A 22,986-nucleotide genomic window follows, 5' to 3' on the forward strand; every position below is an offset into this window, starting at 1 on the left:
TTACCCCGGCTTTGGGCGCCCTCCCCGACTTTGGTGCGAAGCTGCGTCCTCCTGCCGTTGCCTGCCCAACCAGCCAAGGTCGCGGCAGCAGTGGCCCCAAGACTACGATCCCCTACAACCCGGCCCGCGTGGGGCGGGACCTGACCTGGGGGCGTGGCCGTCAAATTGAATTTCCCCAATGGGGCACGAGAATGGGCGGGACCCTCCTAAGGATTGGCTGGAGCGGCGGCGCGGGGCGGGGCTGGCAGGGCTGCTGGCGCGGCTGGACGGGCGGCGCTTGCAGAATCTCGGGGACGGTTGCTGAGGGGGACTGGGATTCCGGTCGCGGCGCCTTCCGCCTGACCGTTCCTAGTCTCTGTCGGATCCCGAGAGACCTAGCCTGAGCCCGCGCCGAACGGTGGGCCGGACTGAGAGGTGGGTGTGCAGGCCTCTGGGAGGCACCGGGACCCCGACGGGTCCTGGGGGTGGAACGCGGATATCTGGACAGGGGTTCTGGGACTCCCAGGCTTGGGAGCTTCCCCGCATCCACTGAGGCTCTAAACCATGGGATAAGGTTCTAGACCGCGGGGAAGGATACCACCCACGGACCTCCAGGAGGCTCCACGACCCCCAGGGACCCTGGTCTGTGGGGGCACACACCTTGGGGAACGTCCCACATTACTCTAAGATCTCGCTCAATCCCTGGGGGCCGCAGACTGTGTGTGTGACAGGAAGCCCTGGAACTGAAGTGGGGCAGCGGCGGGAGTCCCTAAGGAGAAAGACACTTCCTATAGTCCCCTCGGGCGTTCTGACTTTCGCATTAGGGACCCCTGCCCCTCAGGAGACATGGGGGAACTCAGAGTGTCCACAGAACCTAAAGTCTGGTGATTGCTGAGTGGCACTTCGGGGGGATTACCCCAAAGTAGGTAGATAGAGGCAAGGACCCCAACAGAGGGAAGATGGGTGGTTAACACCCATCCAAGCCTAAGGGGATGGGAAAGGCAAGCAGCCACTTGAACAGGCAGCGTCCGAAGAACCCCAACTGCGGCTTAGGGACTCCCTTCACCCCACCAGACCCCTTCACCGGATGGGGTGACTCGACAAGTGACTGTTCTGGGGAGGGGGAAGGCATGACTGAGGGATGAATCAACGCGGGGTGGGGGGGCAATCCTGGGGCCATTTTAGTCCCCATACATTAAGCACCTACAGTGTGTCAGGCTGTGGGCCCTCAAATTCCATAAAGACATGAGGGCTGAAAAAAGAAGAAAGGAGCTGGAAGGTTGAGCCAGGATTTAGGGGGCCATGATGGGCAGTGATGGGGCAAGAGGGAGTGATCTGAGCCCCTAGGGGCACTTTGGAAGGGGGCTTCAGGAGCCAGAGGTGGCCAAGATTTTGATTAAATCCATCCCTGCCCTCTGGGTCTTTGGGATCCTCCTTACCCCTCCAACAAATCTCTGGCCCTCTTCAATCCTCACTTTGCCTATCCAGAGGTTGGACGGATCAGGTTCTGAAAGCCATTCTAGCTGAGAAATTCAGTTCTAAGTTTGTAAATTGGCAGGAGGAGCTGGGTGTCTGGACACCTGGCTTCATGAGGTCTAGACAATTGGCATCAGGGGGAGGGTAGGAAGGGGAGAAGGGAGGGGTGTGTATAGAGGGCTGTGGTCAAGAACTGGAAGACAGGATGTTACCTCCAGTGGATTAAATCACCTGGGGAAATGAAGGGTAGTGGCAGCATGGATTTGGATATGGGCACAGCCCACAGCCAGAGACTCAGCTTTTGGTCCGGGAGGAGCTGGGCAGGCCCTGGGGATAGGTGGGTGGGGCAGGAAACTGGACTCTGGCGGGCACCCCCTGGTGGTGATCAGGCTGTGGTGGGCCTTCTTAATCCAGGTCTCTACTCTCCCTGTTTGATGCTTAAGACAGGGAGAGAGCCCAGTTTAGGCCACACAGCCTGCTGGCATCAAGTTAGCCGGGCAGGAACCAGAGACTCCCACCCTTGGTATGTTAAGTTTTCAACATGCCAGCCTAGGACAGAGGGGAACTCCCAGCCGGGAGCCACAGGTAGCAAGGATGGGACACCAACAGATGATCATGGGTTAGAGAGGGAAACTGAGGCACAGAGCCCAGGTACCTGTGGTTTCCAGAGGCCCCAGCAGGCCTGATTCATGTCTGTCTCCTACAGAATTCCCTGAGCTGGTGTCAGGTGCCACAGACACTGGAGATCTCACCAGGAGGGGACGGACAGAGGTAGGGGCCAGCGAGATGGCGGATGAGGCCTTAGCCGGGCTGGACGAAGGAGCCCTGCGAAAGCTGGTAAGTGGCTTGTTCATCCCTGCTGTGATGACAGGCAAGCCAGGTCAGAGGCAGGGCCTGTCCAGGCTACCTCTCAGCTGACAAGAGGAGGGGTGAAAGGAGGGGGCAGGAGGAAGGCTAGGGGGACAGGACTAAGCCTGTTATGCATGGCTGATGCAGAGGACCTAGTAGCATGTGCCTGTCCGGGCCAGGTGCTAAGGCCTGGTCCCTCCCAGGCCCCCACTGCCACCACCTGTTTAAACAGTAACTGCTGAGGACTCGCCCATGTGTAGCTACAGGTGTGGGGAGGCTAGATTTGCTCTTCCAAGCAACAGCCTGGGCAGTGCCCGCCCCTGGAGGCTGGCCATAATGATAATAGTAGCAGCTATGATTAAAAATGCCAGGGCACAGGGGCGCCTGGGTGGCCACGGCTCAGGTCGTGATCTCAGGGTCCTGGGATTGAGCCCCGCATGTGGCCCCCAGCTCAGCAGGATGTCTGCGGGATCCTCTCTCTCCCTCTGCCCCTCACCCTGCTCCCACACTCTCTCTCTAAAATCAATAAATAAATCTTAAAAAAAAAAAAAGTGCCAGGGCACAGCAGGGGTCAGGCTGGGTGGTAGACCATCTCACAGAAGCTGCGACCACAGCAGCTCCAAAAGCCAGGAGGGCACTGTGGCTCAGAGAGGTGAAATCACCTCCTGAGGGCACCCAGCTACAAAGAGGATGTGCCAGGATCCAAACAAACCCCAAAGAGGGCCATGGGGGTCCAAGTCCTGAGTAACTCAAAGCCAGAAGAGCCAGTAAAGAGGGAAAGGCCTTGGGGTCCCTTGTAAGCTCTGTCATTTTTCCTTCTCTGAGCCTCAGTTTCTTTACCTGTAAAATGGGAGGTGGAGATCTGTGCAAACATATGTCTAGGCCCTAGAGCTGACATGGGGATAGGATGAGGCATGGGCCCAGATCTTAGAGTGGAAGAATAGGCCTACTCTTTTCCCAGCTTCTTGAGCACCCTATCTAACCATAGCCCACCCATTCCCATGCACAGAAAGGCTGCAGGGCAACACCACAGGGCAGGCATGTGCCCACTATCAAGGGCAGGGAGCTACTGAACTGGAGGAGGGGCCAGAGCCCTGCCCCCCACCAGCCCTTTACCTTTGTGAGGGTGGGCAGCGGAGGGATGGGGATTAAAGATTCACCTTCCCTAGGAGAAAGCTAGTGACCTACCCACCCCCATACCATTCTTCTGGAGGCAGGGGTCACTGGGCAGGGGCCAGTACCGCCATGACCTACCCAAGGCAGGCAGCCTGTGTGCCCTCAGACCAACCCCCTAGACTCTCTGGGTGTCTGCCACCGCCACAGCCGGCTGTGTGTCCCATTGGTTTTTCAGCGGTTCCCACCACGTCAGCTCGACCTCCCCTCAGGAAGTCAGCTGGGGGTAGTAGAGGCAGAGCGTTCCCGAAAGAAAGCCAGGTCTCCGGGCATCTCCATGTTGAGGGGTCCACTCTGAGGCTCGGGGTTCTCCAGTCGCCAACCCCCACCCCATGTGGGATTTCAGAGAAGGAGCCAAAGCAGTAGCTGTTGTCGGCCCAGCCCCGCCCCCTCCCTGGGAAAGGACTAACTAGACGCGGCCCCTCGTCCCTGCACCGCGAAGCGGCGCGAGGTCTTTCCCACCCCCAGACCGGTTCCTCCACGGCCGGCGCCCGCCATTACTTCGCCCCGGCACTGCCGAGGGTCCCCGCCCCGAGCGCCGGCCTGGCTCCCGCCGGCCTCGTGGCAAGAACGGGGGCGTCCCAAGCCGGGCTCCTCCCCGCGGGGCCGGGCCTTATAAGGGAAAGCTGGCCCGCGCCCCAGCTTCGGGCCGATTCGGGGACCCGGGCAGCCGCTTCCGGCCTACGCTCCCGCACATTCCTGAGGACGGGGCGGGGTGCCTGCGCGGGATGGGGGCACTTGGGGACAGGCACGCCGCGTGTCCCTCCGCCACATACCCGGACGCCCTCCGCCTCGGTCCCGGGTTCGAGTTCAAGCTCCGACGCTCACTAGCTGGGTGACCTAGGGAAGCTGCTTAAGTGCTGTGAACTTTGATTGCCTCTCCGTAGCCGGAGACATTAAAGCAGGCGGTGGCGGGGGGCTTCCTGTCTGGCTCCCCACCGGGCGCCCAGTTCGGGGCGGCCCCGGAGAGGCGGTGCCCTGGGAGGGCGGGCCGTTCCGGAGCCTGCGGGCCTTTGGCGCCCCCTGGCGAGGCCTCGCTCCACTGCCGGCCGGTCGCCCAGGGTGGCTGGGGGAGCTGGGCCTGAGGAAATGACCGGAAAGTCTTGTGTTGTGCTGGTGGGGAGACCGAGTCCCAGAGAGATGCCGGGGCCTGCCAGACCCCACCCTCCACTCCCCAGCAGCGAGGACAGAAAGGCCGGGAGACCCGGCCCCCAAGGAGGAGGAAGTGCCCTCTTTCCTCCCGGGAGAATTTCACGGGGCAGTTTCGGAAACCGCCCTATCCCCTTCCCCTTCCTTCTAGTGGACAATGGCGCTTTGTACTTCCTTCCCTCCCTCCCACAGCCCCCTCCACACACAACGGTGGGGCTTGAGAGGGCGGGGAACATGGGCCACACAGCAGGGCTACTGTGGGCAGACAATATACCCAGGCCCAAAGGGTAGGGTCATGCTGGGGATGACCAGTGGAATGAGGTTGTCCTTCCCCCAGCTCCGCTTCACTCATTTGGTGGGAGGATCGGACGGAGGATCCTATTTTCCAGATGGGGACAGTGAGGCTCCCAGGGATTACAGAGGTAGCCAAGGTTCCACATGAGGCTGTTTTCAGGGACAAGAACTCCATCTCTGGAACCCAGGGCATTCAGAAGGGGTACCCAGGAGACAGAGGGCTAGTCATTGCATCTCTTAGCCTCTTTACCCTCTGTACAGGGGGACTGAACCAGTTGACCCCTCAATCACCAAGTGTACCACTCACTGTCCACAATCTCCAAGTGTACCATAGAAGGCTCTAGCTCTGAGGCCAGGACTGGAGAGTGGGAAGGTGAGTCTCATTCTCCCTCCCTCTGCTGTAATAGGCCCCCTTTATAGTTCTCTCTAGTCCAGGCTAGAGAGGGTTCCTTACACAGTGGTGCCAAGGTCCTTGAGGTACCCACCATGGCAGACAGACCCTAGCAACAGAGCTATCTTCAGCTCAAGGCTGACCCTGGAGTCAGAGAGACATGGGTCCAAATCCTGGCTCCGGTCGTTTGGCTGTAAGCAAATGACTTCTCCCCCTTGAACCACAGTTTCCTCATCTGTCAAATAGGAGTAATAAAGTACCTAGGGTTTCTGTGAAATTAGGACAGACCGGGGGCTCAGTGCAGGATCTGTCATATAGGTTCTCAATAAATGTTACTGATGTCTCGTATCTTGAACTCATTTACCCTTGCCTTTCTCTCCTCCTAAGCGGCTGGAACCAAGGACAGAGTGATGTTTACTGCATGCACAGCTATGCAGGGGGACCCCAAGTCACTGCCCCCATCCCCACCCACTGCCCTGAGGTGGGAGCCATTGTTCCATTTGGCAAATGAGAAAACTGAGACACAGAGAGGTTAAGGACATATTCCTGACCACCCAGCCAGGCGTGGACTGAGGCTGGAGCAAGCTGGGGGTTCTGGCCTGAGCCTCAAGGGACCCTCCCATAGCTGCTCAGAAATGTGGAGCCTGAAGGAACCATGGAGGGATCTGTCCCCCAGAGCTCTCCCTACTCTTTTCAGACTAGGACAAGTGACCTGATGGCAGATTGGGCCAGCCCATACACCCTGCTGAAACCTATCCCCATCACCACTTGGCCCCCCATCCTGGAGTAGGAAGGAATGATGGGGGAGGAGGCTATAAGGAAGGAGGTAGAGGGTTCCTGGACCCTACCCCTGAATGATTTCTCCAGGTCAGTCCTCTCTTTCTTGAGCCACAGACTGTAGGGGGGAGAGGTACTGGTGGGGGGGTGGGGGGGCACAACAGAATTGGCTGACTCTGCCCAGCGAAGGTGCCCTTTCCTGAACCTGGTTAGACCAGCCGCCTCCAATTTCCCAGGGATTGAGAGGCCCAGAAGCTGGTGGGAGCACCTGTTCCCCCATTGATACCCTCTCTAGGGCCCTGGGTAGACCCTAGTGCAGCTGCATTATCTATCTGGGGAACTGACCCTGCTACTCTGGGCCCTGGCCCCTTTGATGGTGGTTAGGACTGGGTCAGTACAGGGGGAAAAAAATAGCCCCCAGCCGGGCAAGAAACTAGGACTCCTGAGCACCTGCTTCTGCCTCAGTTTTCCCATCAGTCCAGTGTGGATGAGGCTGCTACCCCCAGCAAGGCTGTAGTGCTTTGGGACAAGAACATGGGAATCTTCCTTGCTCACAGGGTCACGCCGGCTGCCCTAATCACCCTTTCCTCCCCCAGGGACCCTGTTAGGAGCCCATAGGGTGGCCTCCCTCCTCCTGACTCCCAGGCTCTTTGGGGTTTGATGAAGGACTCTGAGACAGGAGTGAAATCTCAGGAAGCGGTGCCTGGCTTGGCAACTGGCCCAGGTGGGCAGTTGCTGGCCGCCCACTCTGTAAACCACAGTGCACAGCGGCCTGTCCAGGAGCTCTGGTTCCATGGGCCGGGTCTCCCTGAGACCCTGGGTGGGTGGGAGGGCAGGCTCGTGACAGGCATGTGGCAGAGAGAGTAGAGACAGACCACTCATTGTGGCCCAGGCCAAGCTGTGGGCAGCTGGTGCCCGCCCTCCACCCCGGCGGCCAAAATGACTCGCCCCTCACCCCCGCCCACCCCACAGTTGGAGGTCACAGCGGATCTGGCAGAGCGGCGGCGCATCCGCTCGGCCATCCGGGAGCTGCAGCGGCAGGAGCTGCAGCGTGAGGAGGAGGCCCTGGCATCCAAGCGCTTCCGTGCCGAGCGGCAGGACAACAAGGAGAACTGGCTGCAGTGAGTGGCCAGGGCGGTGGTCATGCAGGTGGGAGGAGGCTGGCGTTGTGCAGGCAGGCATGAGCACAGCTGTGTCTGCTGCCCATCTGGGTGTGCAGATGGCAGTACCGGCCGGCATTTGGAATACACCGGGGTGAATGCGGGCCCGGACCACTCGCCGGTCACGGGGCCCTGGACACACCCATGTCCACAGCACGTCTGAGCCTGTGGTTTGAGTGCTCGCGGACATGGGCAGGCGTGTGCCAGTGGGGAGCCAGAGGGGGTGCGCCGCTCCCTGCCCCTCTGCCAAGGTTCTGGGTACCCTGTCCTGGCCCCACCCCTCAGCCCACATCCTCCATGACTTGGCTGTGGCAGTGGCGGTTATGGTCCTGATGTCCCTGCAGCTCTCAGCAGCAGGAGGCGGAGCAGCGAGCTGCTCTGGCACGGCTGGCAGGGCGGCTGGAGTCCATGAATGATGTGGAAGAGCTGACCGCGCTGGTGAGGCCCAGGCCAGGGCGGGGGACGGGGTGGGGCAGGTGAGGAGCCGGCCTCCACGGTCCAGCACCTGTGGCCTCCTTCTCATCCACAGCTGCGAGGTGCCGGTGAGTATGAAGAACGCAAGCTGATCCGAGCTGCCATCCGCCGCATAAGGGCCCAGGAGATTGAGGGTAAGTGCTCTGCCCTGGCCCTGCCCTGTGCCCTGCTGCATGCTCCCCACAGCACCTCCGGGCCACCCACTGACATTTTGTCCTTCCCTTCCAGCTGCCACGTTGGCTGGGAGGTTGTGCAGCGGGCGTCCCAACAGTGGCTCAAGAGAGGAGAGCAAGGGGCGGGCAGCACAGAGGCTGGAACGGTGTGAGGGAAGGAAGGTGAGCACGGTGGGAGCGTAGCCCAGTGTCCTGTGCCCATGGATGCCAGCAGCAAAGAGCACCTGTGTGTCTTTGCTAGGCTGGTACTTGACCCGGGGTGGGGGGGGTGGACACTAGGGCTCTATCTCAGGCCCCTGCCTCTTCTCCTGGGCAATTTCTGGCCACATGTCCCCCAGTCTAGACTTTGCATCTACCCAGGCCTTCCCCTCAAAGCCATCTTGTCTATACTGCTCCCGAGTACATCTCCCCATTACCACCCTGCTGGCCTCCCTACTTCCATGCCCCCCTCTGACCCACCATGGCCATCCAGCCTCCACTCAGTAGCCAATGCAATCTCCCTGAAATGTAAATCTGACCCTGGTACCTCCCCAGCTTAAACCCATCCTGAGGGCTGTCCCTCCCTGTCCAAACAGCCCACATCCTGACTTTGGCTTATCAGGGCCTACCTATCACACCCCAGCTGATGGGTGGAGCACTGTTCACAGAGTTGACTGTTCTCCGGGGAGTGTGGTCAAGCTGTGTAGATTCCTTAAGTGGCCAGCAGAGGCCACTGGGTCCCAGTCCCTGAAGGACTACCCCCACAGACACACCCACTGATTAGCCAGGCTAGGATCAGGGCTCTGGGGCCTCAGCTCCAGGGATCTGTTAAGGCCAGGAGTCCCCAGCAGGTCTCCTTTCATCCCCAACCCCTGGCATAGGATCTGGTCCTCTCTGAACCACCCTCCACTAGGCAGTGCCAGGAGGTTGGGAAGTGAGGATCAGCGTCCATGCATGTGCGGGTGTGCCCACAGGAAGCTATGCCTAGCCCCTCTGCTTTGCCTGCCCTGCCCTGGGCACCTGACAGCCTGGGGAGCCTTGGCTGCATCCCGTGGGTCACCCACAGGTGCCAGAGCCAGAGAAACAGGAGCAGCAGGCAGAGGTCCCAGAGCCAACCCCAACCCCCCAGGGCACCAGCCGGGATGTGACCACGGTGACACTCCTGCTGCGGGCCCCACCTGGGGGCACACCCAGCTTACCTGCCTCGTCCGCCAGTTCACCCACCACTGCTTCTCCTGAGCCTCCACTAGAGCCTGCTGAGGCCCAGTGTCCTGCTGCTGAGGCTGTGGGCAGCCCAGAGCCACCCTCCAGCCCACCCAGGGCCACCAGTCCTGAGCCCCAGGAAGCGCCAGCCACCCCCAGCACTGAGAAGCAGGTGGTCAGCAAGGTGAGTGTGGATGAGGGACAGGGATGCCAGGCAGGTGAGCTCCTTGGTTTGGGAGGCAGGCCCTGCCTATGCTATGTCTCCCCTGCAGCTCCTGCCTGGCCCCACAGAGCCCCCAGCTGTCCAAGGCCCCACCAAAGGTCCTTCCAACACAAAGAGAGCAGGTGAGGGTCCCAGCAGGGGTAGCTACAGGCCTCCCCTTCCGTGTCTGGAAAATGGGCTCTAGTGCCTAGACAGCTTCAGCTTCTTCAAGGCTAGGCAGTCCCTGACACTCCTCCTACTGCCCTGAAGTGTCCCCACCCCCAGCCTGGCCCGCCCCCCCCCCCCAACCCATGGCCAGAGGCCTCCCCGCAGCCTTGAAAGGCAAAGGGCCTCAAGCACATTCTTTTCCCCAATAAGGGAGTGCGCCCATCTCCCAGCTGAGGCCATGGGCAGTCCTGGCCGGGGGGGTGTCCCCCATCTCCATCGGCAGGGAGGATCTGGGCACCCTTCCTCCAGCCCAAGCCCTAGCCCCAGCCCCCAGGAGTGTCCAAGTCATCCTAGGGTCAGTGTGGGTGGAGAAGGAGGAGGCTATAAGATAGATACAGCTGAGTGGGGAGGCCAGGAGCTAAGGAGGTACAAGACGGGATGGGGAGGCTGGAGTACAGGAAGGGGCTGGGAGGCTGAGGTGGTATGGAGGAGAGAACTATGAGGGGTGGAACCCCCATATCCACGTCTCCTTTATCTTCTCCCACCTGGCCACCACCATTTCTCCAAACTGCCAGACCTGGCTGGACCCCGTCCCTGCCAACGCTCCCTGTCCGTGCTCAGCCCCCGCCAGCCAGCCCAGAACCGAGGTACTACCTGTTCCCACTACTGTAGACTCAGGGCAGTCCCTGTCCCACCAAGTCACTGATAGCCCTCTTATGCCTTCTAGAACCCCCGACCCCTGCCAGTGGACCTTCCCCATTCCAGCGGGCCAGCTCCGTGCGGGATCGTGTGCGCAAGTTCACATCTGATTCTCCTATGGCTGCTGGGCTCCAGGATGGTCCACCCCGGTTGGCCCTGGGTCCCTCAACCCCCACAAGACTCTTGGGCCCCTCCCACATCAGCACTACCCCTGCCTCCTCTTCCAGTGGCTCCTCCTCACGGGGCCCCAGTGCCACCTCCTCCCGCTTCAGCAAGGAGCCACGAGGAACAGCCAGGCCCCTGGCCCAGCTTCAGAGCTGCCCCCAGGAGGAGGGCCCCAGGGGGCGGGGCTTGGCTGCCAGGCCCCTTGAAAACAGAGCAGGGGGGCCCGTGGCCCGCTCAGAGGAGCCCAGTGCCCCGCTTCCCGTGCCTGTCGGCACTGCCGAGCCAGGGGCCAGTATGAAGACCACATTCACCATCGAGATCAAGGATGGCCGTGGCCAGGCATCCACGAGCCGAGTGCTGCTGCCCACAGGCAACCAGAGGGCAGGTAGGCCTCCCTGCTGTCTCCCCACTGCTGGGGATGAGTGCCTGCAGCCAGCCACCCAGCTCTGCACATAGGGCAAGTGCTGTGGCCAGGGTTCAGGGTTTCTCCAAAGGGTGTGCTGGGAGCAAGGGGCACCATTAACCTTGGCTGGCATCGCCCTCACTGCAGCTGATCTGACAGTAGCCCTTCTCCTCCAGAACTGACGCTGGGGCTGCGGGCGCCTCCCACCCTCCTCAGCACCAGCAGTGGGGGCAAGAGCACCATCACCCATATCAGCAGCCCTGGGACCCTGGCCCAGCTGGGTAGCGTCACTCACGTCACCAGCTTCAGCCATGCCTCCCCTGCTAGCCGGGGAGGCTGCAGCATTAAGGTGAGCCCCTCCTTACCCCACCAGCCTCACGATCCATCAATCTTATATAGACTGCTTCAGGCTGTAGGCTGGCGGGGTTCCTCTGGTTCCGCTCCTCCCCCATTGCACAAACAGGGAAACTGAGGCCCAGACAGAGCAGGTGGCTACCTACAGTCCAGAGCCAGTTGGTGGCAGAGCTAAGGGCAGACTAGGGTCTGTATTGCCCACTAGGTGTGTCAGAAGCTTACTCTGTACTGGCCCCAGGCTTCCCACATGCTGATCTCTGGTCCTTACTCCAAAAATTGGTTGGTTCATTCCTAATGAACAGATGGGAAAATGGAAGTTCAGAGAGGGTGGTGAGGGCTTGCCCCTCTTCCTATGATAGTCCCAGTGCTCCTGTTCCTACTCCAAACTGAGCCTCAGCCCCAAGAAGCAAAGCTGCTGATCTTCTCATCCAAGATCAGCCTGGCCTCTTAGGAGATTGGAGATTAGTGATTACCATCTGCGTCAACATCTCTGCGGGGCTGAGCAGAAACACTGATGGGAGGACAGGCAGGGGGTGCCGGTCAGGTGAGGCTGCAGCCTAGCAGGTGCCACGAGAACTGAATACGCTGCACCCTTCCATTATTCATTCCCGAGCCTGGGATCAGCTGGCTGGGAGCTCAGCTGGGGAAGGGATCCCCAGTGGGCCATCCGGCTGCCCAGGTAATGTCCTCTGGGCTGCACTGGGGACTGAATGGGACTTTGGTTGAGGTGAGATGGCTAGAGCCAGACTTGGGCCTTCTCGGGGGTGACTGGGAGAGGGTGGGGGCAAGAAAGCACCCTTTCCCCTGCAGAGCAGGACCTAACTGCTCTCTGCCAAGAGAGTGAGGGGATGGTGGCTGAGGCCCTTGGGGTGGGTGGGAGGTACATACGTGAGCTCTGCATCTGATACCACCAACTCACCTCAGTTTCCCCATCTAGAATCAAGTGAAAGCAGAAAAGTGCCTAAAACGTGCTCAAAATCTGTGGTTGGATCCCAGGGCCACAGGCAGGCCAGAGAATATTTATGTCAGGGACGAGACACTTCTTATAGCAGATTGCTCAAAGTCCCGCCTCTCTGTGCCTCCATTTCCCCCATTTGTTCAAGGCTTTCTAAAACTGCATGGCCTAAAGGCAAAGGAGTGCAGGCTCTGGAGCCTGGCAGACTGGATCCTCATAGTTAATGCAAATGGTGGCCCAGGCAGACCCATTCCTTGCTCCCTGCCTTGATTTCCCCATCTGTGGGGCATGGGGCTATGGCCTAGGTAGTCCTTCAGGACCCGTGCAGAGGTTCTGTACTGCCAGTCTGTGATCTCTGCAGGGCCAGGGCCAGGCCTGGCGGTCTGCCTGCTTGGCCAGGCCACCCCTCCCCCACAGCCCCCTCCACAGGGAGCCCAGAATAGGTTTCTATTTGGGCCCCAGCCCCAGCTGGCGGGCAGCAGGCTGGGAGGCCGGGAGGCCAGCAGGGGCGGGGCAGGCCCACTGCCCTTGCCTTCGCCCTCAGGCCAGCTGCAAAGACTCTGACACTGCCAGCCAGAGGCAACTGTCCCTACCACTGTGCCCCTCGTCACCCCACCATAGAGCCCCTGCCACCACCATGCCGGGGGTACCGGGGCCTGGGTCTGAGCTGGCTGCAGCCCTTGAGGAGCGATTGGGCTTGGCGCTGGAGGAGCTGCGGGCAGTGGCTGAGGCAGGCCGGGCAGCAGTGACCCAGGCGGCTGAGGCGGCAGCCTCAGCCATGGAGCCAGTGGCCCGGGCAGCTGAAGAGCTGCGGGTGGAGACGGCAGCACTGAGCCGGCGGCTGGATGCACTGGGCAGGCAGGTGGAGGTGCTGAGCCTGCGGCTGGGGGTCCCACTTGCGCCTGACCTTGAGCCCGAGCTGGAGCCCAGTGAGCTGCTCCTGGCCGCTGCCGATCCCGAGGCCCTCTTCCAGGCGGCTGAGGATGCTGGGACCCCCGTGGCCCACCCGCCTGCCTTCAGCACCCGCCGCTGCTCCTCTGCCGGCCCTGCCTGCAGCAGCAGTCTCGTAAGTCCCTATGGGCTGGGGGGGGGGGGGTTGAGTGGGTTCTGCCTCTGCTGAGGGGCCTTAAGTTATGCCACTACCTTCTCTGAGCCTCAGTTTACCTATCTGCAGAGGGACTGGGATGCCAGTGCTCCAACACTCAGGCGAGAGGGTGCCGGGCTCCTGGCCCTGAGGCATGCCTGGTGGCTGCCCCAGCGGCCCCTGGCCAGGGCCCAGCCCCCACCCCCACCCCTGCTCTGCCCCAGCCAGGCTGAGTCTCCCTAAAGCAGCTGCTCCTTTGGCTCTCCTTACCCTCACAACAGAGAGGCCCTGCCAGGAGGGGAGGGGCTGTGATAATTGGGCTGGGAGCTTGTCCGCAAGTGGTTGGAAGGTGGCCTGGGAGGGGTAGGGTGCTAGGTTGGGGCTGCAGGCCCCTTAGAGGGAGCAGGGGCAGGCTCCAGAGAGGACTTGGCTCTGAGCAATCTCAGTCAGACACCTGGTCAGGAGACCAAAGGCCCTGGTGTGGGTGTGTGGGTGTGTGGGTGTGGGTGTGGGTGTGGGTGTGGGTGTGGGTGTGTGGGTGTGTGTGTGTGGGTGTGTGTGTGTGTGTGTGTGTGTGTGTGTGGCATGTGCTGCCTGGGCACTGGCCCAGGAGGACCCAGGCCTTCGAAACTGCCAGGAACAGAGCACAGTGGGAGGGGGCTGGGAATGAAGCAGCAGAAAGAACTGAGGTTCAGGAGTAAAGCTACCCTCAGCTCAGACCCCAGGCTACATCACACTTACGGAAGGACTGTGGGCAAGTCATGCAGCTACCCTGAGCCTCAGTTTTCCCTTATGCTAAATAGGGACAGTAAAATCCCTAGTGTTTATCCAATGCTTAATATCAAATGAAAATCACCAGTATTGGCACTGCATGGTGTTAACACCATTCCGGGTAGATGGGAAGCCCTATGGCAAGGCTGTTGGTGCCTCTTCCCTGAGTCTGACCACACTATGACCATCCTTGAGCAGGCAGTCTGACCAGTTGGTGGATATTTCCAAGGCTGTGCCCGCAGACCCAGGGCCTGGTCCCCTGTCCACTGGGGGCATGGTTGGTTTCCTCTACACCCCTCCTTAAAGTCCATGCCGTCCCCACCCTCCAGATGGAGCCAGAGCCAGCAGAGCCCCCTGCTGCAGCAGTGGAAGTGGCTAATGGCGCCGAGCAAACCCGGGTGGACAAAGCACCAGAGAGGCAGGCTCCGCTGAGCGCTGAGGAGCTGATGGCCATCGAGGACGAAAGCATCCTGGACAAGATGGTATGGCCAGATCTGGTGGACTAGGGGTCGGCAGGGGGCAGGAACCAGCAGCCAGCAGGTGGGTAACGACGGGTTCTATCTGCAGCTGGATCAGACGACAGACTATGAGGAACGGAAGCTCATCCGGGCTGCACTACGTGAGCTCCGACAAAAGAAGAGAGGTAGAGAGCCACTTGCCCCACTCCAGATTCAGCTGCTCCATCGCCCAGCTGCTCCCCTTACGCTGGGGTCCATTCATGGACACTCTAGTTCAGTAAACTGCCCTACCCAGCTTCTTCTCTAGCCCCAGATGTTCCCTTGCCTCCTTCCCCCTGGATCCAGCTTCTCCCTTCCCTAGCCCCTTCTTTCCCCCTGGCTACCCCAGTTATACCATCCCCAACCAGCTTCTCCTCTCCTTCCTAGACCTAGTTACTCCCTTTCCTAGCTACTCCCCCTTGGATCCCATTGCTTCCCCAAGTGCTGCCGACTACTCCTACCCTGAATCCAAATACTCCTTCCCCCAGCTGCTTTTCTCTCCTTGAGAGCCACTGATGACCACCATAGCCTCTGCCCCCCACCCAGCTTCCCCTTCCCTGAGCACTTCCTGGACCCAGCTATTCTTTCCCTCAGATTCTAGATTCATTTGCTGCTCTAGATACTCTCGGAATCTGACTGCTTCCTCCAGGCCCCACTGATGACCACCTAGCCCCTGTGCCCACCCACCTACTTCTTTAGGCCCACTTACCCCTTTTGCCAGTTTCTCTCCTGACCACTCTTTCCCTGTATTGAATTACTTCTCAGGTACCTCCAATTACTCCCTCCTTGGATCTAGATATTTCTTCCTCCAGCTGCTCTTTTCCCACCTAAGACCCATTTAAAGACCCACTCAGCTACTAGCCTCACTCAGCTTCTTCCCTGAACTCTGCTACTCCCTCCCTAGATCTGCATATTCACTCTGGAATAAGCTACTCATTCCCACAGAAACTCCCTTCTTGGATCCAAATACTTCCCCTTTGAGTTTAGCTAGTCCATATTCCCCGTTTCTGCCTGAGTCCATTGCCACACACCACACCCCGCCCCCCACCCCCGCCAAGTTACAGCTTTCCCCTCACCCTCAGCTACTCCTAGAGAGGGCCCTTGCCCCCTGTGTCTTCAGTATTTCTAACAAGTTGCCCTCCACCCCATCTTGTGTGCCCTGTGTGCCCATGCATACGTGCTGTGTGGGTGATGGGTGGCCCTCCTGGGCATGCATGGGGCATCCCCCCACCCCCGCCCAGACCAGCGGGACAAGGAACGGGAACGGCGGCTGCAAGAGGCACGGGCCCGGCCAGGGGCGGGCCGTGGCAACACAGCCACTGAGACCACCACGCAGCACAGCCAGAGGGCAGCCGATGGCTCGGCTGTCAGCACTGTCACCAAGACTGAGCGGCTCGTCCACTCCAGTAAGGGGGCCAAGCAGGGCTCGGGGCTCCAGGTGGGAATATAGCCACCCCACTGGCCCCATGCCTCACATTCTTCCTCTCATCCCCTGCCCCTCCAGATGATGGCACACGGACGACCCGCACCACCACAGTGGAGTCCAGTTTTGTGAGGCGCTCGGAGAGTAAGGCCGCCTGGTGTCGCCCTGTGCCTGCCTGCCTGCCCACCTCCTCAGACTCTTCCTCAAGCTCTCTCTCCGTACCTTCATCTGTGTGTCTCTCTGTCCAGCAGTCACTTTCTCTTCTCTGCCTGTGGCTACCACCATCCCCCCCTCAACAGCCCCCTGCCCTATGTCCTGACGTCCAGCTGGCGCCCTCACCCTGCTCCTCTTCCCCTTTCTTGTAGATGGTGGCAGCAGCACCATGGTGCAAACCAAGACCTTCTCCTCGTCATCATCCAAGAAGATGGGCAGGTGAGCACAGGTACCCATCCCCAGACCACATGGAGTCAGTGCCACATGGGACCTCACTGCACACCCATTCTACAGAGGGGCAGACCATGGTGCTGGAAGGTGATAAGCATACAGGCAGGGAGAGTCCGAGCAGGAATCAGGCCACTCCTGGTCCCCTTGTGATCTTACCTAATCCTCAACCACACCACTGGGGAGGCCAGAGACTTGCTCAGGGTCTCCCAGCTCTGAGTGGCAGCGATAACACTGAGCCTGTAGAGAGGACTGCCTGCCACTGAGCTGCCTGATGGCCCTGTCCCTTCCCTGTGTCTGCAGACCACGTCCCAGGTCACAGAGCACTTTTGCACCTTATTCCATGAGGGAGGAGTACACCTCTATCCCACGGAGTATATCAGGGCTGGTAGGATTAGAATTCAGGCTGGGAACCAGAGGGGTTCAAGAACTCTGAGTCAGAAAGACCTGTGTTCAAGTTCTTGCACTGCCCCCCAAGCCCTCTGAAACCTGAGGCCAGAGGCCTCCCTCCCCTTGTGAAGTTTACGATTTTTTTTTTTTTTTTTTAAATTTGACAGAGAGAGAGCACAGTGAAACGAAACACAAGCTGGGGGGACTGGGAGAGAGAGAAGCAGGCTTCCCGTCAAGCAGGGAGCCTGATGTAGGCTTGATTCCAGGACCCTGGGATCATGACCCGAGCCCAAGGCAGATGCTTAACGACTGAGCCACCCAGGTGCCCCTCCCCTTGTGAAGTTTAAAATGGCACATAGGAAAGGCTCAATAGATATGAGCTATTATTATTACCATCATTCTGATTATGCTGGTGGGCATTATTAGTTGATAGTGCCCAGAATCTGAACTCACCTAGTAACTTGATCAGAGAGTGAGCCTTCTCAGAGAACTCCCCAGGGGCCAAGTCTGTTGAAAAGAGTGGCTCCCACCTTCTTGTCCTTTGAGCTTCAGTCTACTCTGCAAAATGGGTGTGATAAGGACGCCTCCCCTGCTGACCTGTGTTGCCGGTGGTGCATATACCGCAGGGTGTAGGGTACAACAAGACCCCTCCCTTGGCAAGTGGGGGTCGAGGCTCAGGAGGAGCCTAACAGTCGCCTCCCTACACCCCCAGCATCTTTGACCGCGAGGATGAGGCCAGCCCGCGGCCCGGCAGCCTGGCGGCACTCGAGAAACGCCAAGCAGAGAAGAAGAAAGAGCTGATGAAGGCGCAGAGCCTGCCCAAGACCTCGGCCTCCCAGGCGCGCAAGGCCATGATTGAGAAGCTGGAGAAGGAAGGCGCCGCGGGGTGAGTAGCGGGGGGGCGTGGCTGGGCGGGGCCAGAAACGGGAAGGCGCTGTGGGAGCTGTGCTGGGAGGGGCCTGAAGGACGGGGAAGGCGGGGCCTGGGACAGGCTGGATGGGCGGGCGGAGGCAGCGTCCCCTTTGGTGGTGTGACCCGGCCCTGCCTCACCACCACCCCCCCGCCCCCACGCGCCCCTGCAGCAGCCCTGGTGGACCCCGCGCAGCCGTGCAGCGCTCTACCAGCTTTGGGGTCCCCAACGCTAACAGCATCAAGCAGATGTTGCTGGACTGGTGCCGAGCCAAGACACGTGGCTATGAGGTGAGCTCTATGAGGCCAGGCAGCCTAGCTTCTTTCTTCTCCCCACAACCCCCACCCCGCCGCTCTGCACCTCCCTCTTGGCAGAACTGCTTCTCACACCCTGTGCTTTTCACAGCCCCCGTGCCTGGCAGGGAGGATGGAAGCCCTCTTTGGGGATGAGGAAACAGGCTCAAAGAGGACACACAGAGTGCCCTAGATTCCAGAATAAGTGATTAAGTGGCAGGGCCTAATGAGGGACCCAGGTCAGAGTCAGACCTCACCCTTGGAGTCCCCCCTCATTCCTCTTGGAAATGGGAGTAGGGGAGCTGGGTAAATTTCTGTAAGTAAGGGAAGGAGTGAGGGAAGCATGACCATGGTCTTAGCCGGGTGGTGCTGGGCCTCCTGGTTGCTCTGTGCCTATACGTAGCAGACGTGGGAGTTGACAAACTCAATTGAAGGATGCTCATGTTCCCACTGCCCAACCGCTGTGCAGCCTTGGGAAAGCTACAGGGCCTCTCTGACCCCAGTTGCCCTACGTCTGGAATGCCAAACGCTGGGGACATAGAAGTTATGGGAAAGCTGACCAGTCCTTCCACCACCCATACATAGCACGTGGACATCCAGAACTTCTCCTCAAGTTGGAGTGATGGGATGGCCTTCTGTGCCCTGGTGCACAACTTCTTCCCCGAGGCCTTCGACTATGGGCAGCTCAGCCCGCAGAACCGGCGTCAGAACTTCGAGGTGGCCTTCTCATCTGCAGAGTAAGTGTGGGCCCCAACCCTGCTGGTGTCAGCTGGGCATCCGGGGCTGCGCATCTGGGCCAGGCCCAGCTGCCCCAAGGCCCCTTAGAGCCGGCCAGCTGCACTGTCAGACAGTGGCTGAGATCCCCCCTTCCCCAGAAAGCCCCTGTCCTCTCCACCCTGCCCACCCGCCGCTGAGCGTGCCAGGTGCCCGCCGGAACGAAGGAGCCGCCGGCCCGCCTACCAGCCCCGGCCAAGGCCCACCAGGTGGCCCTGTCCATATCCCCTCTATCCTCCCTCTGCCCCCTCCTCCCTCTCTCTCTCCCTTTCTCTGTCCTGCTGTCCTCCCACTATCACCAGAGCTTCCTGCTCCCACGGGATCCCGGCTGGAGATTCCAAAAGGAGGCTCCTGGCCCGGGCACCGTGCCCGCCCAGCCTATATAGGTGCTGCCAGAGGCTTATATAGGACATCAGCAAGCCCTCCACTTTGGAATCGTTACCCTGTCTGCTCACCTCACCCTCAGCACCCTCCATCTGTCTTTCCTTTTCTCCTTTTCTCTTTCTGGTTCCCCCAGATTTCTTCCTCTTTCCCCTCCCCACCTCCTCTCACGCCTCCCGCACCCCCCCTCCCCTGGGGCACAGCCCTCCTCTCCGACCTCAGTGCCAACGCCATTGCCCCACACCCCGTTCCCGCTTGCCCCAAGAGTTCTCTGCACCTGTGACTGGTCTGGCCCCCCACCCCTGTCTGCATCGCACACCATTAGTGATGGGTAGTGAGCGGCACGTCCACAATGGGGAAGGGGCATGCGGGGGGGCCGGCCGACTGCAGCACTGAGAACGTAACTGAACTCTTGTCTCTGTGTGTGTGTGTATGTGTGTGTCTCTCTGTTCTCCTCCCCTTTCTCTTCTCTGCCTCTTTCCCCTCTTCCCCTCCCGGGCCCTGCCTCCCTCCCTGCCCCTTCCCGGCCCCCTACCCTCCCCAGGACCCATGCGGAGTGCCCGCAGCTCCTGGACACAGAGGACATGGTGCGGCTTCGAGAGCCTGACTGGAAGTGCGTGTACACGTACATCCAGGAGTTCTACCGCTGTCTGGTCCAGAAGGGGCTGGTAAAAACCAAAAAGTCCTAACCCCTGCTCAGGGGCCCCACGGTGAGAAACGCCGCCTCGCCCACCTGTGCTGTACGCTGGACTCTGCTCAGAGGGGCACAGAGAGAGACCCGGGAGGTGGGTGGGGGAAGCAACCGGACCCCGAGAAGAGCCGGAAGGAGCCAGACGTGGCCCTATCTTCTGGTAATTTGGGGCCTAGCCAGCAAGACCATTCTTCTAAAGGGGCAGTGATGACCCACATGAGTAGGACTGAGATGGAGCAAGCCCAGGAGGGAACCCCAGAGGAGGCACCTGACCCAGCCTGCAGGCCCAGGACAGCTATCTGAAAAAAGTGCAAACCGAGCTGGGATCTGAATGACAAGTTCAGGATAAAGGAGGGAAAGGGAGTCCCAGGCAGAGGGATGAGCTTATGCACAGGGCTGGGGTCGATAGGGAGAGAGAGCATGGCACACTTGGGAAGGGAAGGAAGTTTAGTCTGGGTATGAAGGGGAGAAGGGGCCACAGGAGTTTGAACTTCCTCCTGAGGACGAGAGTCATAAAAGATTTCCAAACAGAGAAGTAATGTATGTGGTCTGGTTAGCATTCTAGAACAATGCCTGGATGAGGGATGGGGAGGGAAGGAATGGGCTAGATAGCTGAAGTAGCTTAATAAGAAGTAGGACAGGCTTCCTGATGTATCCAGTTAGGGAGAGAGAAGGAGGCTCAAGGAATCTGCTAGGCCTCCAGTTTGGGCACTGGGGATCTGGTGGTGCCACACTCATTGGAGAGCTCAGGAATGGGGCCCGTGTAACAGGAAGATGTTTCTGGATCTGGATCTGGATCTCTACACCAGCTCTGGCATTTTCTCTCTAGTCACCTCACCTCAGGGCCACAGAATTCAGGTCCTGAGCTAACTGTCCATTCCAGACGAGCTGCTCAGAGAAGGAGAAAGGTGGCTCGGCGTCCTGGAGGTTTTAGGTCAGAGACAGGGCCAGAAACCGGAACTCCATACTCCCCACTTAGCAGCTGTTTTCCTTAGCCCATCACTTTTCCCACCTGTTGTGTAGAGAGAAGAAAAGACAAAGGCTCAGAGGGAGCAAGGGGATTGCCCAAAGTAATGTGAGTCAGGGACAGAGCTAGCCGTGCACTCAGATGCCCCACGGGGCCTGGAGCCATGTGGGGGGCAGCCCACATGTGCACACATATACCCAGAGAAGCCATGCAGGTGAGGGGAGGATGGGCTTGGTTCTGTCTCCAGGTCATATATGGACTTAGGAGCTGCTGCCCAGCAGGCTGGCCTGGAAGGAGAGGGGCCAACCCAGCCCTGATCCAGTTGGAAAGTGTGACTCAGCCGTGCTGTTGCTCGAATTGCCCTGTGTTTGGCCTGTCACTGGGGCAGCTGGAGCCCTGAGCTGTGAGCCCCAGTGTAAACAATGGCTTTATAAGGTCTCCAGGGAAGACACCAGAGGCGGGAGGGAGCTCCACATTGGGGAGCCCGGGATCCCTGGGGTGATAGCCACAGCTTGAAGAAGATGCAGAGAGAGGCTGCCTCTTTCCCCATAGTGTAGCCGGGGAAATGAATCCAGCCTGGGGCAGACATGATCCCAAGGGCACATAGCACATCAGCAACAGAGTCAGAAACCCCCTCATTCATCCTAAGTGCTTCCAAGGTCTCCAGTGAGGCAGAGAACTTGTTGCTATAGAGATGGAGAAACTGAGTCACAGAACAGGGCAGAGCTTTATCTAGCACACACAGCTGATCAGGGGTACAGCCTGGACTGAAACAGAGGTCTCCTGCCTCCCAAGCTGCTTCAATGAAGGAGTCCAGGTGAGCTGGGAGTAGGCCCCAGCCCTACCATGGTCCCAAGGTTTGACCTTGAGGGCACAAGATGGGAGGAGGTAGTCCTGGGCCCTTTGGTGTGTTGGCAATAGGAACAATTCCTGCCCTTATGCCTTCCCTGCCAAAGGAAATTCAGGTAACATGGTCATGGGAGGGAGCAAGGCAGAAAAGGTCTTGCTTTGGGAGAGGAGGGGAAATGGAGCCAAGGAGCGCACTCCAGCTTTAGAGCTCTGGGGCTGTCAGATGCTGCCGCCCATTGACTCCGGAGTGGGGAGATGGCTCCTGCAATAGGGAAGACGGGGCTCCAGGCAAGTGTCAGCAGCCAGGACTGGGGTGCTTGAGTCCCAGGAGGCCCAGCCCTGCACCTACTAAGCTATGGGGCTTGAAACATGACTCCTGGTCTGTGACTCAGTTTCCCTATCTGTAAAGTACAGCTAGCACTCTGGAGGGTGACAGAAGGGCGGTCCCACTCTTGAGCATGTTGTAGGTAGTCCTGGATGTTTTGGTTGGGACCCTCATCTGCCTCCCCTGCTCTAGCCAAGGCAGGTGGTAAGGGTTAAAGAACTTCCCCCCCCCACCCCCCCCCCCACACATACACTCGCTGTCCTCCATCTCATGTAGTGAGATTGTCCCCTGGTGCAAGGACAGGAGTTCCCGGGCCTCTCTGCAGGAGGTTCCAGGCCAGGCATCTGAGAGATAATCCAGGGCACAGAGGGTTAACAGGGGCGGGTCCTGACTGCAGAGAAAGATTTCCCGTTGGTAAGGCCCCACTGGATCCAATGGCCCAACCCAGAGGCTTGTGCGAGCTTGAGTGTGCCATGGAGGGTGTGTAGGAGACCCTCCAGAGAGAACATGGGTGGCGTCTGGAGGCAGGACCCTCCCCCCCCTCCCCGGGCTAGGGGTAGAGACATGGACCTGCCCAGAGTTGGAATGGAGCATGGTGCTCCTCTCCCATCTCCACCTCCGCCTGCCTGGCCTGGCTCCCCATAGTGATGCTTCTAGGCTTCGGTGAGTGGGGCCTGGGGTTTCCTGTCTTCCCCGAAAGCTTTTACCCCTTCAGTCAGTCAAGAATCTGGAGTTTATGGAAGACCAACAGGCTGCAAGCAGTGAAAAGACCTCCAGGTAGAGGGTAGCCGCAGGAGGCGGGGTCGGCGCTGACAACCACCCCGTGCCCCCTCCCTGCAGGATGCTGGTGGACTGCGTGCCTCTGGTGGAGGTGGAGGACATGATGATCATGGGCAAGAAGCCCGACCCCAAGTGCGTCTTCACCTATGTGCAGTCGCTCTACAACCACCTGCGGCGCCACGAGCTGCGCCTGCGCGGCAAGAACGTCTAGCCTCCCTGCCCGCACGGCCCGCCTGCGGCAAGCTGCCCCCACCATCCAGGCACCATCCCCTCCCTGTGCGCCTGCCCACTGCTGCCCTGTCTGTTGCGACACCCGCCCCTGCATACACACGCTGCGTTTTGATAAATTATTGGTTTTCAACGACCCTGACTCCTCTCTGCCTCTCT

The 22,986-nt window shown here is 59.7% G+C and overlaps 1 protein-coding gene across 8 annotated transcripts; it reads left to right on the top strand.

The window, feature by feature from the left end:
• The first annotated feature begins 258 nt into the window (after positions 1–258).
• Positions 259–22,963, top strand: SMTN (smoothelin). Of its 8 annotated transcripts, XM_045887300.2 has the most exons (21): positions 260–414; positions 2,162–2,292; positions 7,061–7,209; positions 7,593–7,686; positions 7,778–7,856; positions 7,951–8,057; positions 8,941–9,261; positions 9,350–9,422; positions 10,023–10,094; positions 10,175–10,696; positions 10,891–11,063; positions 14,208–14,360; positions 14,446–14,521; positions 15,617–15,781; positions 15,880–15,942; positions 16,164–16,230; positions 17,342–17,515; positions 17,712–17,829; positions 18,418–18,569; positions 19,532–19,697; positions 22,660–22,963. In XM_045887300.2, the coding sequence occupies exons 2-20, from the start codon at positions 2,242–2,244 to the stop codon at positions 19,674–19,676; spliced, it is 2,754 nt and encodes a 917-aa protein (XP_045743256.2). In that variant the 5' UTR covers positions 260–414; positions 2,162–2,241; the 3' UTR covers positions 19,677–19,697; positions 22,660–22,963. The 8 variants fall into 8 exon arrangements, with proteins under 8 accessions (XP_064434759.1, XP_045743256.2, XP_064434755.1 ...); XM_064578685.1 differs by lacking the exon at positions 19,532–19,697; XM_064578686.1 differs by lacking the exon at positions 19,532–19,697 and having other exon boundaries at positions 9,004–9,261.
• The last annotated feature ends 23 nt before the right edge of the window (positions 22,964–22,986 follow it).

This window comes from Mirounga angustirostris, unplaced genomic scaffold, assembly GCF_029215605.1.
Source record: "Mirounga angustirostris isolate CCGP_5_RB_7025 unplaced genomic scaffold, mMirAng1.0.hap1 SCAF_14, whole genome shotgun sequence".
NCBI classification, from domain to species: domain Eukaryota; kingdom Metazoa; phylum Chordata; class Mammalia; order Carnivora; family Phocidae; genus Mirounga; species Mirounga angustirostris.

What these genes read in the sequence shown, in the direction of transcription:
- SMTN (XM_045887305.3), top strand. Translation starts at nt 2,242, where the DNA reads ATGGCGGATGAGGCCTTAGCCGGGCTGGACGAAGGAGCCCTGCGAAAG. An exon ending in TTCCAACACAAAGAGAGCAG is followed by an intron (nt 9,423 to 10,022) that starts GTGAGGGTCCCA and finishes CCAAACTGCCAG; the next exon opens with ACCTGGCTGGACCCCGTCCC. An exon ending in CACAGGCAACCAGAGGGCAG is followed by an intron (nt 10,697 to 10,890) that starts GTAGGCCTCCCT and finishes CTTCTCCTCCAG; the next exon opens with AACTGACGCTGGGGCTGCGG.